This window comes from Molothrus ater, chromosome 11, assembly GCF_012460135.2.
Source record: "Molothrus ater isolate BHLD 08-10-18 breed brown headed cowbird chromosome 11, BPBGC_Mater_1.1, whole genome shotgun sequence".
NCBI classification, from domain to species: domain Eukaryota; kingdom Metazoa; phylum Chordata; class Aves; order Passeriformes; family Icteridae; genus Molothrus; species Molothrus ater.
This window is the reverse complement of record NC_050488.2, coordinates 21,189,099-21,205,818: the sequence shown is the minus strand read 5'-3', so window position 1 is coordinate 21,205,818 and position 16,720 is coordinate 21,189,099. Positions and strand designations below refer to the sequence as shown.

Sequence of the window (16,720 nt, the reverse complement as noted above, 5' to 3'; positions counted from 1 at the left end):
ACTTACTGACTCCAAGGAACTTCTCTAGGAGGAGAGAGGGCTTTTCCTACGGTTTTAATTCATCGTGAACAGAAAAGCTTTGCGTAGCCCCGACGCTGTCGCTGCGCTGCGCGGACCCGGCGCGCCCCTCACGGCCCGCGCGCCCCTCACGGCCCGCGCGCCCCTCACGGCCCGCGCGCCCCTCACGGCCCGCGCGCCCCTCACGGCCCGCGCGCCCCTCACGGCCCGCGCGCCCCTCACGGCCCGCGCGCCCCTCACGGCCCAGGCCCCGCGCGCGCCCTGCCAGGGACGGGATAGGCGGCGCGGCGGAGCCTCCGCCAGGGGGCGCTCGGGAGCGCCGCCTCCCCTTCCGGCCGCCGCCGCGATGCCGATGAAGGGCCGTTTCCCGGTGCGCCGGACGCTGCAGTACCTCAGCCAGGGCGACGTCGTGTTCAAGAGCTCGGTGAAGGTGATGACCGTGAACTACAACACGGCTGGAGAACTGAGCGAAGGCGCGAGGTGAGTGCGGGGCGCGGCGGGAGCGCGGGCTGCCCCTGCAAAGACACCAGGGCTTGCACGGGCCGCGCCCTCCACAGCGACAAGTGGCCAGCCGTTGTGTGCTTTTCTCTTTCCTTCCAGAAAGTTCGTGTTTTTCAACATCCCCCAGATCCAGTACAAGAACCCCTGGGTGCAGATCATGCTGTTCAGGAACATGACTCCCTCGCCCTTTCTCCGGTTCTACCTGGGTAGGTGGCGCCAGCCGCGGGGACCGCAGGAGCCGCAGAGTAGCGGCCGGGTGGCGGCGGCAGCGTGGCGACCGCCGCGCCTGTGCCCTGCTCGCTCGGCCCTGCCTCGGCTGCTGCGGGGAAAGAAGAAGCTGCTTGAGCAGGAAAGAGCTTGAGCTGCTAGCAGCTCCCCATGACTCACCCTCATGGAGATTTTGCTTTTCCACTTAAAATATTACATTACACATTAACCAGGAGGGAAGTAGATCCTTCATTCCTGTGCGTGTAAAGCCTCTCTAAATGGCATGCAGGAGGAACTGGTATCATTTGATACACTATTATGAATTTTTCTTGACAGACAGTGGAGAACAAGTTTTGGTAGACGTGGAAGATAAAACCAACAAAGAGATAACAGAGCACGTTAAAAAAATCCTGGGGAAAAGCAAGTAAGTAGCACGCAGTAAGCTAATACATCATCTAGCTACATATTACAAACTTTTGTGGAATACAGAAGGAAACGCTACTTTTCCTGGATAAAACTGACACGAGCAAGGTAAAGTCCACAAGGTAGGATCTGTAACTCCATCTTTCTAATAACCTGGGTCCAGGGAAGGGAGAGGAAATATTGCAAGTCAGACTTCTGATAGTAACAAACAGATCTCTTTTCTAGAGAAATGCTTGAAAAAGAAGAAAGAGAAAGGAAAAAACTATCACATCCAGCAACCTTCGGGCCCAAGAAGTATCATCTGCGAGAATGCATGTGTGAGATTGAAGGCCAAGTTCCCTGTCCTGCTTTTGTACCATTGCCCAAAGAGATGAGGGGAAAATACAAAGCTGCCATGAAAAATGAGGCATGAGCCTGACATTTCAAGATCTCAAGTCATGGAGCTGTTTTGCCTCAGGACTGGACAATGAGGGTGCTTCAGTGAGAGACAAGAGGCAGGCAGTTCCTGGGAACAGGAACAAGCAAGTTCATTCAATACAGAGAACTCTGCCTCATAAGCCTTCTTACAACTACAACTAGAAGTATTAAGTGAAAAATAAATAAAAGTTAAAACTGGCACAAAAAAAAAAAAAAAAAGCTGTGGTTCTATGAAGTACTGCAGGTCACCACTGGAAAACAAAATTAATATAGTCTTATTTCTTATTCATGCCTGCAGGTAGTCAATTATGGCATGGCAAAACTAAGATCATGTTTTCTTTGGGATAGAGTAGCTAGACTAAAAAGTTAAATCTTAAAAGTAGCACAGAATTCCATAATTTATAGAAAGTGGTGCAAAAGTCCATATTGTACCAACTAAAGACAGGCAAATGATAATATAACTCCAGTCTCAATTGAATTTTCCTAATTTATGTAGTTATGAATCAGAAACAGTTCAGAGTCTCATTTCCAGGAAGATACAACTTTTGTAGTTGATACTGCAGCTCTGAGAAGCACTGATCAAGTCGGGAATATCAGCAGGAAAGGAGAATGGGAAAATTGGTGTATAAAAGGCAAGTTTTACAATTACCAAAAAAACCTTTTCTGAATCGTTACAGTTTCTGCCTCTCCAAACAATTACACCATCCCTGTAATATGTATAAACATGATAGATTGTACTGTACTGTACAGACCTTTGCGTCAGGCTTATATGTACAAGTCACTGTAGAACTGTATTGCAGCATTTCTGAATTCACAGTTGAATACAAAATTTCACACTGTTGCAAGCATCCTGTACAAACTGTCAAGGACAAACACAACACAAAATAAACATGTTGTTTTATTTCATCTCTTTTTACAAAGTTTTCATATGGAGTAGTGCATGCAGTTGTAACAGAAGTCGATGGTAATTGGTTATTGAGCTTTATGCTTAAGACATCTTCATTCCCTTGTGCCTTGCAAGCCTCACAGCAGTCCCTATACCAGCAAAGGTCTTCACATTAGAGACGATTTTCTTCCTAGGTGTCTAGTCTATCACAGTTAACACTGACAAAGATCATGAGGTATCCTAGTCTGTTACCTGCTTGTAAAAATAATGTATTACATATACAATAAGAATACTTCAGTTATTAGTGTATTAGCCAGAAAATATAAACAAGGCAGGCTAGCTGCAACCAGGATAAAACCACTTTTTAATGAGAAAGCTGAAGCCACTGATTTTTCATGTTGATACCTAAAAAAGCATTAGGTTATAGTGCAGGATGCAATCCTTCTGACTAGCAACCAAGTCTGTCCTAAATAAGTGCCTTATACTATCTCTTAGATAATTCCAGGGATTCTGTTTAGCTATCAACAATTTTTGCTGCCTTCAGGAATCTGGTGCTAAGCGCCTATCTTCTGTCAAGACCTTTAAGAATCCTGTGTTCTTCTACTTGGTGCAAAATAAAACTTGGGGACTAAATCAGCTCTAAGAAAACATCAGTATAAGAACTTCATGGTCTTAAGCCAACCTCTGCTACACACCTTTCAAACCCAGAATTAGGCTACACCAGACAGACCATCAGGTATCCTTGACTGGCTGGTCTGAGTTACTTTAACCCCTTGCTAGTTGTATTAAGTGAGGATATAGGCAGTTTGGTCTTTTTAAACAACAGTTCCACAAGTCCCTACCTCCACTTACTCACAGCTAGGAACCAGAGTTCCTGCTCTTTAAGTAACAGAGTTATAAAATCTTAAGCAGTGTTGGGGTTACAGCTATGCCAGGACCAGAGACATAATTAAAAGATATGTCCCGTTCCACAGAACTTCACGCTTCTGAGTAAACCCACTATTGTTAGTGCTATACAGTGTGATCTGCCTGATTTTCCTCTACTCCAATTCTAAATAAACCCTTTAAGATTTACTCACCACCACCACTCCTGCAAACAGTGATTCCTGCTGATGGGTCTGTGCCTCTCAAAGATAAAAATCAAGGCAGTTAGATTCCATCTTTCTCAAAAAACCCTGCATTTGCCCAGCTGTTGGCCCTCCTGCATCACAGGTACTGGCTGTCACCAGGTCATCCCTCAGGCCACAAGATCACAAGAGGTCTTCAATCTGAAGTTCCTTATTTAAAATAGGTATGCCTGATTCTCATAAAAACTGAGTGGAATCTAACATGAGAGAGAATTGCCATTTGGCACTATTGCAGCCAGACTTTGTCTCCCAGCTTTCACAAAATTCCAGTGGCATCTCAGCTTTCCATTATAAAGAAAATTTTTTGTTGCTTGGGTGCTACAAAATATTCCACTCTCACAAATATAACAAACATGATCATTCTGTCACCCAGAGGATTTAAAGGAATGTGTAGATTCCATAATGTAATTAGCAATTAGAGGTTCACCCTTTATATTACAGATAGAAGTGTTGCTGGCCTGATGCTCCTTTCCCTGGAAGTAAACAAATGCTTGCTCCCTCATGAGCAGGTCTGAAGCCAGCATGATGCTACGACACCATCGTTTTCACTCAGAGCAAATGGGAAACCAGAAGTGATGAAAAGAAGCATCCAAATTTTACTTGGGAATCTTTATACAGATACTAAAAAGTTACTCGTACTAAGATCAGTTAGAAAGTTTTTCTCAGTCTTAAGATCCCTTTTATGTATTTAATTAGCACTGCATAAACTTGATCTGTGAGTCTGTACATTCAGCACCCAGAGCATCACAGTAGCTCTGTAACAACACATTGCCAGAACACCATTAGCAGTTCAACTATGCTGGGTCAGAAGATGAAGAAGTTTTAGAAAAGTTTTAATCTCTTTTTAGTCAAAGCCACACGTGAAAGGCCAACACTACAGCAGAAAGCAGGAAAGAGGGCAAACCAATATTCCAACCACTTCCACATCATAGTTCCCTATTGCCACTTAACCCCTGGACCAAAATAAGCATTAAGTAAGACCAGTTAGCATTAAAAAGTGCTGTAAAAAGTTATCTTAAAATTTCTTACTCTAAGCTTTTGAGACCAGCAGCATTCCTCAGTAATTCTTTCTTCAAGACTGTGTAGTAGTGGCTATGTCTAAATAAAAGTGCTTTAAAGTCAGGATTCTCCCAATTCCCTCTTGTGATCTGTACTCCTGTCTGTAAGTATTTGCTTTACTTTCCCATATTTAACAGCAGACTGAATTATTACACAACCCGATTGCTGCTTCAACAGTTAGATTTCTCCTTCTGCTTTGCTAAGGTGTGTTTCAGTTCCTTTAAGTTCTCTGTCAGTACCTCCACCTCATCCAGTCGTCCACTATGTTTGGCATCAAATATATAAGCTTTAATATTATCTATCTGTTGGAGAAGCAGCTCTTCCTCTATAGCCTCCTCTCCAGAGATCTCACTGCCATCCTCCACTTCAAAGGGATTGATAGAAGATCCCTCTTCAAATGGATTCCCTGAATTCCAACTGCCCCCAGGCTTTTCAAATGGATTTTCATCCTCTTCAAAAGGGTTTAAAGTACTGCCAGGTGCTCCATTACTTTGTTCATCCTCCTCCTCACTTTCAAATGGATTATATTCTTTTTTATCACTTGGCTGAGCTGTGTTAGAGAAAGAAACCACTGGAGAGCTGTCTTTGGCAAATGGATTAGCAGGATCTTCTTCTACTCGAGGGGTATCTGCTTCATCCTCAAAGGGGTTTAGACAGGCTGGCTGATCACGGTCCTTGTCACACTGTGGGACATTCTGGGCTTTGAGTGTGAAGGTGGAGTGCTCTTTTGCTGGCAGCTGCTCAACAACAGGAGTTTCAAAACTCGTGTCCCCTTTGATCCAAGTAACATCCAAATGCTGTTTGACGTCTCTAAAGTCTAAGGAGCGTGTCCTTGAATGCTGAGACATGAATTTATGCTGCTCTCTTTCCCACTCTTTTTCACGAAGGACCTGAAGTTCCTCCCTCTGTATCTCCTCCTCTTCTGCCTGTTTTTTAGAAAGCTCAATAGCTTTAAGAGTTTGTTGTTGATCATATTCATCCTGAAGCTGCATCAGGTTCTCTTGCAACGTATGGACCTCATCTATCCTATTAGCTGCCTTTGCTTGCTTAATAAAGGATGTGATATTGTCAATCTGCTGAAGAAGTGGGTCTGCTCTCTCGCTCTCTCTTGAAATGCTAGATGTGGGTAACCAGCCTTCAGATTTTTTGACTGTTTCTTTTTTTATGTGAGTTTCATCACCATTAACTGCAGATGCAGATATGGAGATAAACTCCTTCTGCTTTTCCTCTTGTCTTCCCTGTGCTTCAAGAGCAACCTAAACCGAAAAACATGTAGTAATAAAACACTGCAAGCTTGAAAAATTTCATTCTAAGTATCCATAGGTACAAGTTAGCTGATCTTAAGAGGTTGTTGGCTGACACTTAAAGGGATCAGCTGCCATTTTGGTTACTTTGCAGAAGATTCTTACTTTCATACCACTCCTTACATGTTTCCCTTGAGTTTGTGATGATACTGATGAAAAACCCATGACATCTGCCTCTACAAACCTGAGGGAAACTAGGAGCAACAATTCTCTTTATAGAAGAAAAAAAAATGCCTAATGCAGCTGTGCAAAGAGTGGTCTAGATTGATCTGGACATTCATCATATCACATAGAACATCAGTGTTTAAGGTCACTGATATCACTGGCTTTTGGAGTGGGATTATTCTAATTTCTCAACTTATACTTCAAGATGAAGTTGGCTTTAGTTTATAATTAAAGATATCCTCCCTCCTAAAGGAAAAAAAAAACCTCTCTCCCTGCAGAGGCATCCTTATTCTAGTATGTTCTTTCCCACCAACAAAAGAATTTTCCAAATTCTACTTATGTGAGTGAATTCCTGAACACAATTTCGAAGTCAGTATAAACTAACACACTAACTTCAGGGTTTGCTCTGCACGCACTGCAGCAGAAACAGCCCATGCACCCAACCCCCTGCTGCTTCCTAGAAGTGTCCACCTTTGTGCCCACCTACTTCTGTTCTGGGCAGAACAAAGCAGCAGCTAGGCAAATCCCTGATAAAGGGGATGGGACAGTATGGATGAAAAAGTAACAAACTGAAATCCAGTGTTGAAGGCAGCTACTCATATCCCCACACAGCTTCCAGGCTTGTATCTAACAGAAAGCCTGATACAAGACGTAACAGATCCCAACCTGTCTTACCATATTCAGTCTTCTCTTCTTCAGTTCTTCATACTGATCCTTAGTGGGCAGGGACATTAGGCCAAGCAGTTTTTCCTGTCAAAAATCGAAATATTCACAGTATTGCTTGCAGGTATTCAGCCCATTTTTCAAGTCCTTGAGAGATACTACTAGCAAAAACCCCACAAACACATCAAAGATGCTTCTACACTGCAGTCCCTGCTGCAGGTCTCCGCACATCTCTGCTGCCACAGCTGCACTGCTGTGTGGCTCATACCTCAGCAAGAGGAAGAGCCAAGGCTCTCACACCTCTTGGGTTCCCCAGGCGCAACGCTGCTCTGAGTGAAAGATCTGTGTTCAAGACAGCTTATTTAAGGCTATCAGAAGTCATTAGGGGAACTACAGAAAATGCAGAAAACCTATAGAACTAAGGCCCCTATCAAAATAGTTTCAAACCACAGGGATGCCTGGCAAAGAAGAGAACACAATCCAAAATGTACATTCATCTCACAGCATGTGCTCTATTCACCTGAACAAAAAGTGTAGCTGAATATCTTATCATTCGCTGAAGTTGTAGTATTTTAGGATGAGGTTGAGGATCTTCATGCAAGCCTAGACTCAAAATCTTCTTACTGAATCAAAGAAAACATACAGCCTCATCAGTTCAAAAACAAAATCAGGAAAAATGCCACAAAAGCGGAGAGACAATATTGGATCAAAAACTTCTGATTTTTTTTAGATAAACAGTTTTGGATATTACAATTTGCAACACTTTCCACTCTCAGCCTTAGAAAAACAAAGAAACCCCAAACAAACAATTCCTTTCCCCTCAATGGTGCTGCTACTTGTTTCCTCTATGCTTATTCTTCCTGCAGAGAAATGCATGAATTTTTAGGCTGGAGAAGAAAGTAGAAATTGGTAGTATACAGGATCAGCATCTACCTTTTAAATGCTCTTTACAACTGAGCAGGCATATTGACCATCCATATAATCAGTTAAGTCATAACAGAGATACATACATGCTGGGGGGAAAAGGGAGAGAGACAATCTTTTACCTTAATGCATCTATAAATTCATACATTTTTTGAATCTCCACCCTCAAGTCATTAGCATGATCAAGGTTGTAGGCTGACTCCCCAGCACTAAAGAATAAACAGAACTTTACTGTAAGTCATGCATCCAGTTAACAACATGTACAACACTACTAGTTATCCAAGATGACCAAGATTCAGCAATGGTAAGAACTACTAACACTAAAAGGCTGAAGGATTTTATTTCAAGCTCATGTTTAAAAAACCTTTTTTTTGTGACAAAAGTGGAAAATTATAATAATTTTGTGAACGTGAACACTTCATAGAAGATAACTGTATTTATTATTAAACACAATTATTTAATCATATCTATAAAATTATTATTACTTATATATTATTACTTACTACTCTAGGAGAAACTGTATTCTAACACAAAAATGCCACTCTACAAGTAATATCTAAAATATACATATGCTTGGCAAAATATATCTAGTTTGTGGGGCTTTCTTTTGAGACAACTTGGTGGGGAAAATCTCTAAGTAACTAACTACACCATTAAAGCACAATAGTGACCTCCCTTAGCATTTGTCGGAAAGCAAAAGACTATGCTGGACAGGGTGTAGTATTTAAAATGCCTGACAATGACTGACCATATGGGGATACAATTATTACAGGCACTTTACTAGAGCCTCCACTTTATTGAAAAAACAAACTAGGACTTAGTGGGGAAAACTCTTCACGAGTTTTTAGCTTCCCTGTCCTTTTGTATCACAAAAATAAATTATAAGCATCACTTTCTCAAAAGCAACTTTGCTATCCACAGGATTCTGATTTCCAGGACACACTACTAGTCAGAAATCTTTAATTTCACCCATAACAAGCCTGCTGTTTTCTGACATTTACTTCTATTATCCAAGACATCTGTATTTTTACTTTTCTCCAGCTACCAAGCCCCATAACCCAATCTTTCATGAACTCATGACAAAAAGCAGTAACATCTTAGCAGGTTTTTCACCTTCTGTACTTCTTCCTATTGTGAGGAGTGTTTTTACAACCATTCTCGTTACGAATTTTTCTACAACCATTAGATCTAAAGGACAGGTATAGCAGTATTTATTAACTTTAACTTTTCAAAAGGAAATGCTTCCTAGCAAAGCCCAATGCATGTATTTCTCTCACCATACGAGCCAAAAGTATAACCTGGCGACCTCTTGCAGACAGAGCTGGAGAGACTTAAGTTACCCCTGTCAGAGAATACTACTGCAAGAAATTACGCACAAGACTGAAACACCAGATTGTTGCTTATCCGCTGCAGCACCGGGTACCCAGCTACACTCAGAACAACTGCCAGGTGAAGGTGCTTTACACAGAACAGAAGCGTTCTCATGATCTGCTACTGCTAGCACTCCTTGGAAGCCAGAGCATCCCAGCTGAGGACAGCAACAGCTCACTGCAGCTGTTTTGAAGAGGCTCATTTACACAATAATTGTAGCCCTGTACTTCCGTTTTTTTAAAGATGATGTGCCAAAGTATGACAGCAGTGCCTCACTGGGAAGCGGCTTTAAAAAATTAACAAATCAAACAACATACTCCTCTGTATGTTACCATTAATAATTAATTCAGTACTACTTTGTTTGAAGAGCATCCAGAAGACAATGGATAATGAAGCACTGATTTTTCTTTAAATTTACACACTCCTGCAGCCTTAGTACACCACTTCTTTACTACTTCTCACACTTGGAGGAAAAATACATGTATTCATAATATAGCCAGCAATGGGACTTACTTTAGTGATTCTGCCATCCTTATGTATTCTGGTGCCTTCTGGTCCACCTTCTCCATGCAGAGTCGGAGTTTCTTGTTATAATATTAAAACAAAACATATAAAAAAGAACTGACATTGAAACACTAATGCAAGAACATGTTGATGTCAATCTTTTCATGCTGCTTGTGCAGATTTGAAGTTAACCAGGTTGAAAGGCACTTTAACTGTTCAGGATGACAAGACTCTCCAGTTAGCTCCAGAACACATATGGCATTGTCAGGAACGGCGAAAGACTCACTGTACCCCTGCAAGGTGGACTTTGAATCTTGAAGCTGTTTGAATGGCTGACCTGGACAACTTCTAGCCTTACCTCTCTTCACCAACAAGAGCACCAACAAAAACTCTCATTAATACCATTAATACTAACCGGGGGAGCTTGTGGACTCTACTGAAAAGGTATCTGGTGATCATCAGTACCTGCTGCGAAGCATTTGAATGTAATGTTGATAGAGGTGGTTCAAAAAATGCATTTCCCATCAGTGTAAGGACTGATGGCAACAGTGGTGACGTCAAGTTCCAGCACAGCCCAGCTATCAAATGCACAGCATATCATTCATGGGTTTAAACAAGTTCACAATTTTAAGAGAGAGGCATGTCTGAACTACTAGTTCCAGATGATGAGAATGAAGATGTATTTTAAAAATATGTAGGAAGCTAATGTGGGCTATAAATACTACATTGAAACTGATTCCAACATTTCAGATATGTCTTTGCTACATGGCATGAACACCCAACGGTCTCTTCTAACACAAGTGAGTATTATGTCATAGAATTTAGACATAAGGTAACAAGCCAAAAGTCAAGTAGTGACCATATATGCAGACATATATGCTGTAGCACAGAGCTTGACTTACCTCATACAGTTTCACAATCTCTGGTGTGTATTCTTTCTCATCAATCTGTTGCTCTCTTTTCAACAGGGTGTCTTTGCAGTGCTGACAACAACGTATTCGTTCATCATCCTTCTCATCCAGAACAGAGCTCACGCTGCTTATGCTGCTAATGCTGCCACGGCGGGAGCCGTGGACACTGCTGGGTGAGGAGTTTGGGCTTGTATGAGAACCCAAGGCCTCTCTGCTGGCACTAGTGAGTTTGCCTGAAAGTTATAAACATGTAATTTCACAGTAACTGGAGAAGCCAACAGATTTTACCAACACAAACAAACTGCCCTTTAACAGAAACTTTACATTCAGGTGGTACTAAAAAACTAGATTGAAACAGTCTGCTGAAAGACATGCAAGGATTGCATGACAACCACGACTGCAAGTCAGAATTTGGGTCTTCACTGCAAATCTTGCTGTACGTAAAACTAGCTAGAGAGAAGACTGCTGAGCATCACCTACATTGCTTATGTCTGCAAGCATTCTCATGTTTGAGCCTTCATAGACACAAAACAATGTGTAGAACAGGTATGATAATGGCATCCAGGCATTGTGCTTGCACACTCTGAAAATCACAGTTAATGTCATTTATCTCCACAGAACATACAGTCTCCTCTCCAGTGCAAGATGAGAAAGATAAAAGTTTCCAGTGGTTCTTAAAGACCTACACATAAATTTCCCTAAGTTGTTGTCCCAAGGTCTAACATTTGGACAACACAGACAAAACTGGAAAAATCCACAATATTTTAAAATTTCAGGAACCTTGGCAGTTCCTAAAGCTAATAGCTCCATAGTTATAGTACTCAGTAGAATAAATAATACCTATATTTACCAGGAGTTTCTACTTTTTAACTTCTTAGTATTTATTTATTTACTATTATGACTATTACTTCTAGTAATTTTTTCAGTGTCATGCAACACTTCAAAATCTGAAGAAGAACAGAGAAAAAGAATGGAGAAATAATTCCTTGTATTCTGCTTCACAGGCAAGAGTCTGCATGAAACTGAATGGAAGTTTTCTGCAGAGCCGGACTATTAGCAGTGTATTTTTATTCTAATGGCAAAAAACCAGGATGCACCCAAAGTGAGCTAAGAAAACAAAGAATTAACTCTTAAGTACTTACTTGCCAAAGGAAGACTGACAAATTCCATGCACTTCTTGCACATAATAGACCCACAAAGGCGGCAGTGGTGACGTCGGTTTCGGATACTGAACTTACTGCCACAGTCTGGGCAAAATGGAACATCCTGATCACTGACCCAAGGCACAACAGACTTCTCTATAGCTGTGAGCAGGAATAAACACCACATAAGTGTTCAATTGATTCCTCAGCTGGTTAAACTATAGGGGCAAATAGTCTCAGGTAAGCTCACACTAACCTCTTATTTTGGCTGACTCAGTGTTTGCTCTGTCAAATGATGTAAGCTGGTTGAAGATAAATAGATTCAAGAAGATTATACTTTTGCAAGGAAAAAACCCAACACAACTCAGCCCAACAAGAAAAAGAAACCTGTTTTTTTCAAGAGAGAGGGGTTTCAGCTGGTTTTACACCAGACTTATGGAACTTTCAAATTCCATATTCATACCAGTGCTAAACAATGACTTATCAAACCTGTACAAATCAGGACATTTTGGACATAATCCTTATTGCAGCCAACATAACTGCATCTGAGCCAAAATGCAGGTGTACCATTGGCAGATTTTGAAGAATGAAAAGCTGGAAGAATCATGATAAAAATATTGAGGAGCAATTTAGTGAAGTAAAACATGGAGAAAATAAAACAGGAGAACAAATGGCTCTTGAAGCATGTGGAAGTAGCATCTTCAGCTTGAAAATGGTGCATAGAACCAGAAATAATACCCATGGCACAGGGTCAAATCATGCGCAGTTCTCAAGGTAATGCAAAAAGAGAATCATAGTTTAGGATCTTTTGTAAAATGTATTCCTAGATAAGTGGACACACTTCATACTGAAATATCTTTTTTTTTAATCTAGGAAACATTTAGAAGTTGGAATATTAAGAAGCACCAAATTTACCTTTTCTAACCTGATTATTAACTTATTGACTTCAACTACATAGTGATCAATCCTGGCTGCTCGGTGTTTCTTGAATTCAGAAAGATGGCTTCTCATAGCACCTGCAGGGATAACAGAAAGTTGTCCTGGTCACCCAAGTACTCTGTATGGATTTAAATGCCACTTGAAAGACAGATGTCTCTTCTTTTCACCCTTGTCATGTTCAAATTCAATTTTAAAGACACATTGGAACCCTACATTTTCAGTGTTGTTGTAGATAAAACATGCTAGTTAAAGCCTAATATTCAGGCTAGCAATAAACAGTGGTTTACTTCTACTACAGAAAACAAGCAGCACTATGTTAAAAAGAAAATCTGCAATAATGTTTTTTCTCCATCTTCATTACATTTACAGTTACATTAGGTAAGCTGTTACCTACTAGTAGCGTTCTCAAAACCAGCTCCCTTTAGTTTCCTGGCTACATGTTGAGCAAAGGGAAGAGGCAAACCCAAGGATTACTGGAGGTCTATGCAGCAGCAATTTTGTTTCAGATTTCTGACCATCTCTACACCTTTAGGGGCCTAAATCAAATCCTTGATGACAGTTTAGATTTGCAGAAAACCGGTCACCAAGTACTGAACTATACAGCATCTCTAAGACATCTACAATTCATAGTCGATAATATTGGTTCAAGATTACTCCTTTTCCAAGTAAGGTGGATGAGGTATTAAAAATCAAACTTACAGACAAAAAACTAAAGACCCCAAACTAACCAACCAACCAACCAACCAACAAAAAGAAAAATCTATCTTCCAGCTGGCAGAACTCAAAATCAGATGTTGCTTTTTGCTGCAACCTATGTAAATGTAAGAATCTCACTTCCTCATGCTAATGAGGTAACCAAAAATCTCCAAAGATGCATTCGTAATAGTGAAAGAGCCCCTCTGGGTAACTAATTTAAACCACTGCTTTGGAGACACATCCATCAAATGACATGCCAAAATCTCTATGGTTCATCTTCTCAACGCTCATGAGAAAGCAGTTCTCACTTCTCTAATGTTCATAAACCTTCTCCCTAAACTTATTCTTAGCTAATATTTACACTATGATTGCCGCTCAGATAGTTACAAAGTCAAAAGTAAAGAAATATACAGAACTCAGACCCTGCAGACCCAAAGGACTCAATCCTAGTCTGGCAGCACCATAGTGGAAACCTTCCCATGATCCACAAAAGATAGTGCTGCTTCCTTCTCCAAAAACAACCATAGTATTTCAGTTATAGTACAGGCAACTGCCAGTAGCAGTATTTATAATTACAGGCTCACTCAATATCCTTGAAATTCTACAAATATAGATTCATATTCAGAGGAGTGGAGTTTGTTTGTTGTTTGGTTTTATAACTTGGTCTCTTTAAAGTAAGCCCCCTTTTAATAAGAGATGATTGCCACTGCAAATCCAAGGAAAAAAAGTTTAAATAGATGGATAATCTTTTTGTCAAACATGCAAACTAACAGCTACTTTAAGTGTAGCCCAAAAGCTAGAGATTTTATATACTTATAATTTAGCTTTTATTTAGTGGATTTTCTGCTTTGTAAAGTCACAAGATGAAGCTAGTTGCACAGAGGTAAACACAGACTAAGCAGATCTCAGCAGGACAGCAACAATGACATGACTAACAGCTCCCTGAAGGGGAGTTTGGGTACTGATTCTATACATGTCTTTTCTTCTCCCCATTAACCATGTTTTCCCCACACTCCACCCAAAGCCAATAGGCTGCCCAGTCAGTGTGCAAACCATAACTCCTGCTAGCAAATCCAGTGCAGCACAGACACAATTCCAAGCCACTTCAGCAATACTGTAGCACTTTCCCGACTGAGTCCAAAACTTATGCCCCCTGTATATTGCTTTCTAGCTCTCCTACCTACTTCCTGGGGCTCCCACATGTATGGATCTACTCCACCATAGCTGAATGACTCATATCGTTCCTGAGATCCAGAATCAGTTCTGTCATCATCTTCTTGTTTCAGCAATTTCTTCTTTGCTCTTTTGGCTTTCTGGACTAAATCTGAAAAAAATAAACCCAAGTTATCTAACATATCAGGCAGTCACCAAATATTTGTATGTGAAGCCAGTATAGAGAATATTCCTCGTCTTTTAGCAGAAATATTTTTCCTGGATAAATTTATCCTCAAAATATTCTTAGAATAAAAATGCAGTTCAGAGCACCACAGATGACACAAAATGCTCTCTGTTGTCTGTCATAAAGCAGCATGAGGTCCTAAGGACAAGAGAGAAGACCATTGTCAGACTCCACTGTAAAACAGTAACATATCTTAAACTATGGTACCTGTCTCTCACTGCACAGGGCATCATACAGCTTTATCTTAATTCTCATCATTCCCTATTATTTTCTTCAGATTCAACGTTCAACACATTCCTTGTGTTATTGCACAAGCTACCAATTTCAGTGTGCTTGTACACATAAAGACTTTTTCAAATACTAAACAGGCCAGTGTTAGGGTTAGGGTTTCACCAAGAAAATTAGTTAATACTTCAAAAGTCTACCTCAAGAGGAAAAAAAAAAATCAACACTGCCAAACCACTACTTCGAGCATACTAAAACCAGAGTTTGCAGGAACCACAGAGAATTATCACTAGATTTTAAACATTCTTCTCTCAATATAAAAAGATACTGTCAATATAAAATGGCATTGGGTATACACAAGGGAGTAAAAAATTTTCCAAACACTACTGAAAGGTGGAAATCCATAACAGATATGGAGCACTCCCAGCATCTCCTGCTAGCTCCACCACCCACATGCTTTTCCATGTAACAACAGCTTTTCACACTTTAACAGCAACCACAGTTTTATCTACAGTCAAAACAAGAAATTATTGAACTGGAACCTGGCAAGTACCAGAGATTCTCCATATTCTCCACAGTCTTCAAGTAATTCTTGGGTATTCACTGGGTTAGTATAATTTTGAGTTTTCAGATAAAAACAAACAAAAAAAACCAAAAAGGTCATTAGTAAAAATTGTGCATAAAATCAAGCATTTGAAGAGCAATGTCCTTTAGCCCCTGCTTTAGAATCAATTTATGGAAAGTATCGGGAGAAGGTGAATACTATGCTTGGCCCAAGGAGATTTACGGAAGAATGGAACTGCATACCTCGCCTGTAAGTCCCTTCAATTAATATTTTATTATTGTCAGACATTTGGGAGCACTCGAAATACGAGCAGGGATTTCCCACGGCCAAGCCGAACACGTTTACCACGGCCACCCTTACTTCGGAGCTGCGCCCTGACGTCCCGGTCTTCGCCCGAGTGCTGCTCCTCGTAATGCGCCTGGAGCTGCCGGAACGCCTGGAGATCCTTCAGGCACAGCGGGCACAGGAAGCCCTCGCGCACTTCGGTCGGGTCCCCGAAGGCCGCCGGGCAGCCCGACGCCATCGCGGCCGCGCGTGCTGCCCTCAGCGGCTGCCGGGATGCGGGGGCCGCATCGTCATCAGGCACCGCCTGAAACGAACCAGGCCAAGGCCGTGCGACCGGCGGCGCGAGACGGGGACGGAAGGGCCCGGGCTGGGCGCGAGCCCCTCCAGGGCTCCCCCTCCAGGGCTCCCCCTCCAGGGCTCCCCCTCCAGGGCTCCCCCTCCAGGGCTCCCCCTCCAGGGCTCCCCCTCCAGGGCTCCCCCTCCAGGGCTCCCCCTCCAGGGCTCCCCCTCCAGGGCTCCCCCTCCCGGTCCCTCCCGGTCCTTTCCGGTCCCTTCCGCGGCCCCGTGCAGGCCCCGCCCAGGGCAGGAGAGAGGCCGCGCAGGGAGATGGGCGGGGCTTGAGGCGCACCGCCCGCCGGGGGAGAGGCCGCTGACGGCTGCTCCGCCCGCCTGAGGGTCCGTGGCCCAGCGACAGCCCAGAGACGGCCCGGGAAAAGCCCGGGGCAGGGGCTGCCTCACCTCAGCGCCCGGGCGGCCAGTGACTGTCTGCAAAGCAGGGCGGCCGCGGCCCGTCCCGGCTGCCGGGAGCGGCAGAGCGCGTCTGAGGGCGGGGCGAGCGCTGAGCCATCGATGAGAGGAAAGGGCAGGGACAAGGAGGGCTCGTCCGACACGGCGGGGAGGCTGCCGAGCGCCGAGCTATTGATGTTGGTCGGGAGCGGACGCGGAGGGCCGGCAAACGGGATCGCTGTCTCTTCTGAGGCCAGGACCGC

General features: G+C 42.5%; 2 protein-coding genes across 3 annotated transcripts; one reads left to right on the top strand and one right to left on the bottom strand.

Annotated features, from left to right (window-relative positions):
- The first annotated feature begins 331 nt into the window (after window positions 1-331).
- MRPS25 (mitochondrial ribosomal protein S25) lies at window positions 332-2,472 on the top strand. The gene is made up of 4 exons (XM_036391317.2): window positions 332-498; window positions 619-725; window positions 1,063-1,150; window positions 1,375-2,472. The coding sequence occupies exons 1-4, from the start codon at window positions 365-367 to the stop codon at window positions 1,559-1,561; spliced, it is 516 nt and encodes a 171-aa protein (XP_036247210.1). The 5' UTR covers window positions 332-364; the 3' UTR covers window positions 1,562-2,472.
- On the bottom strand, window positions 2,447-16,110 carry RBSN (rabenosyn, RAB effector). Of its 2 annotated transcripts, XM_036391312.2 has the most exons (11): window positions 15,807-16,110; window positions 14,438-14,581; window positions 12,538-12,638; window positions 11,879-11,924; window positions 11,623-11,784; window positions 10,472-10,713; window positions 9,579-9,649; window positions 7,817-7,903; window positions 7,291-7,393; window positions 6,783-6,857; window positions 2,447-5,894 (listed from the first exon to the last, which is right to left on the bottom strand). In XM_036391312.2, exons 1-11 carry the CDS (start codon window positions 15,967-15,969, stop codon window positions 4,809-4,811), a joined length of 2,280 nt encoding a protein of 759 aa, XP_036247205.1. In that variant the 5' UTR covers window positions 15,970-16,110; the 3' UTR covers window positions 2,447-4,808. The 2 variants fall into 2 exon arrangements, with proteins under 2 accessions (XP_036247205.1, XP_036247206.1); XM_036391313.1 differs by lacking the exon at window positions 7,817-7,903 and having other exon boundaries at window positions 15,807-16,054.
- Between the last annotated feature and the right edge of the window lie 610 nt (window positions 16,111-16,720).

Excerpts from the sequence above, each read along its gene's own strand:
- MRPS25 (XM_036391317.2), top strand. The coding sequence starts at position 365 with ATGCCGATGAAGGGCCGTTTCCCGGTGCGCCGGACGCTGCAGTACCTC. Across the intron at positions 726-1,062 it reads CTTTCTCCGGTTCTACCTGG|ACAGTGGAGAACAAGTTTTG; the intron begins GTAGGTGGCGCC and ends TTTTCTTGACAG. Across the intron at positions 1,151-1,374 it reads AAAATCCTGGGGAAAAGCAA|AGAAATGCTTGAAAAAGAAG; the intron begins GTAAGTAGCACG and ends TCTCTTTTCTAG.
- RBSN (XM_036391312.2), bottom strand. The coding sequence starts at position 15,969 with ATGGCGTCGGGCTGCCCGGCGGCCTTCGGGGACCCGACCGAAGTGCGC. Across the intron at positions 7,394-7,816 it reads GAATTTATAGATGCATTAAG|TAAGAAGATTTTGAGTCTAG; the intron begins GTAAAAGATTGT and ends TCTTTGATTCAG. Across the intron at positions 6,858-7,290 it reads CAGCTACACTTTTTGTTCAG|GAAAAACTGCTTGGCCTAAT; the intron begins GTGAATAGAGCA and ends GATTTTTGACAG.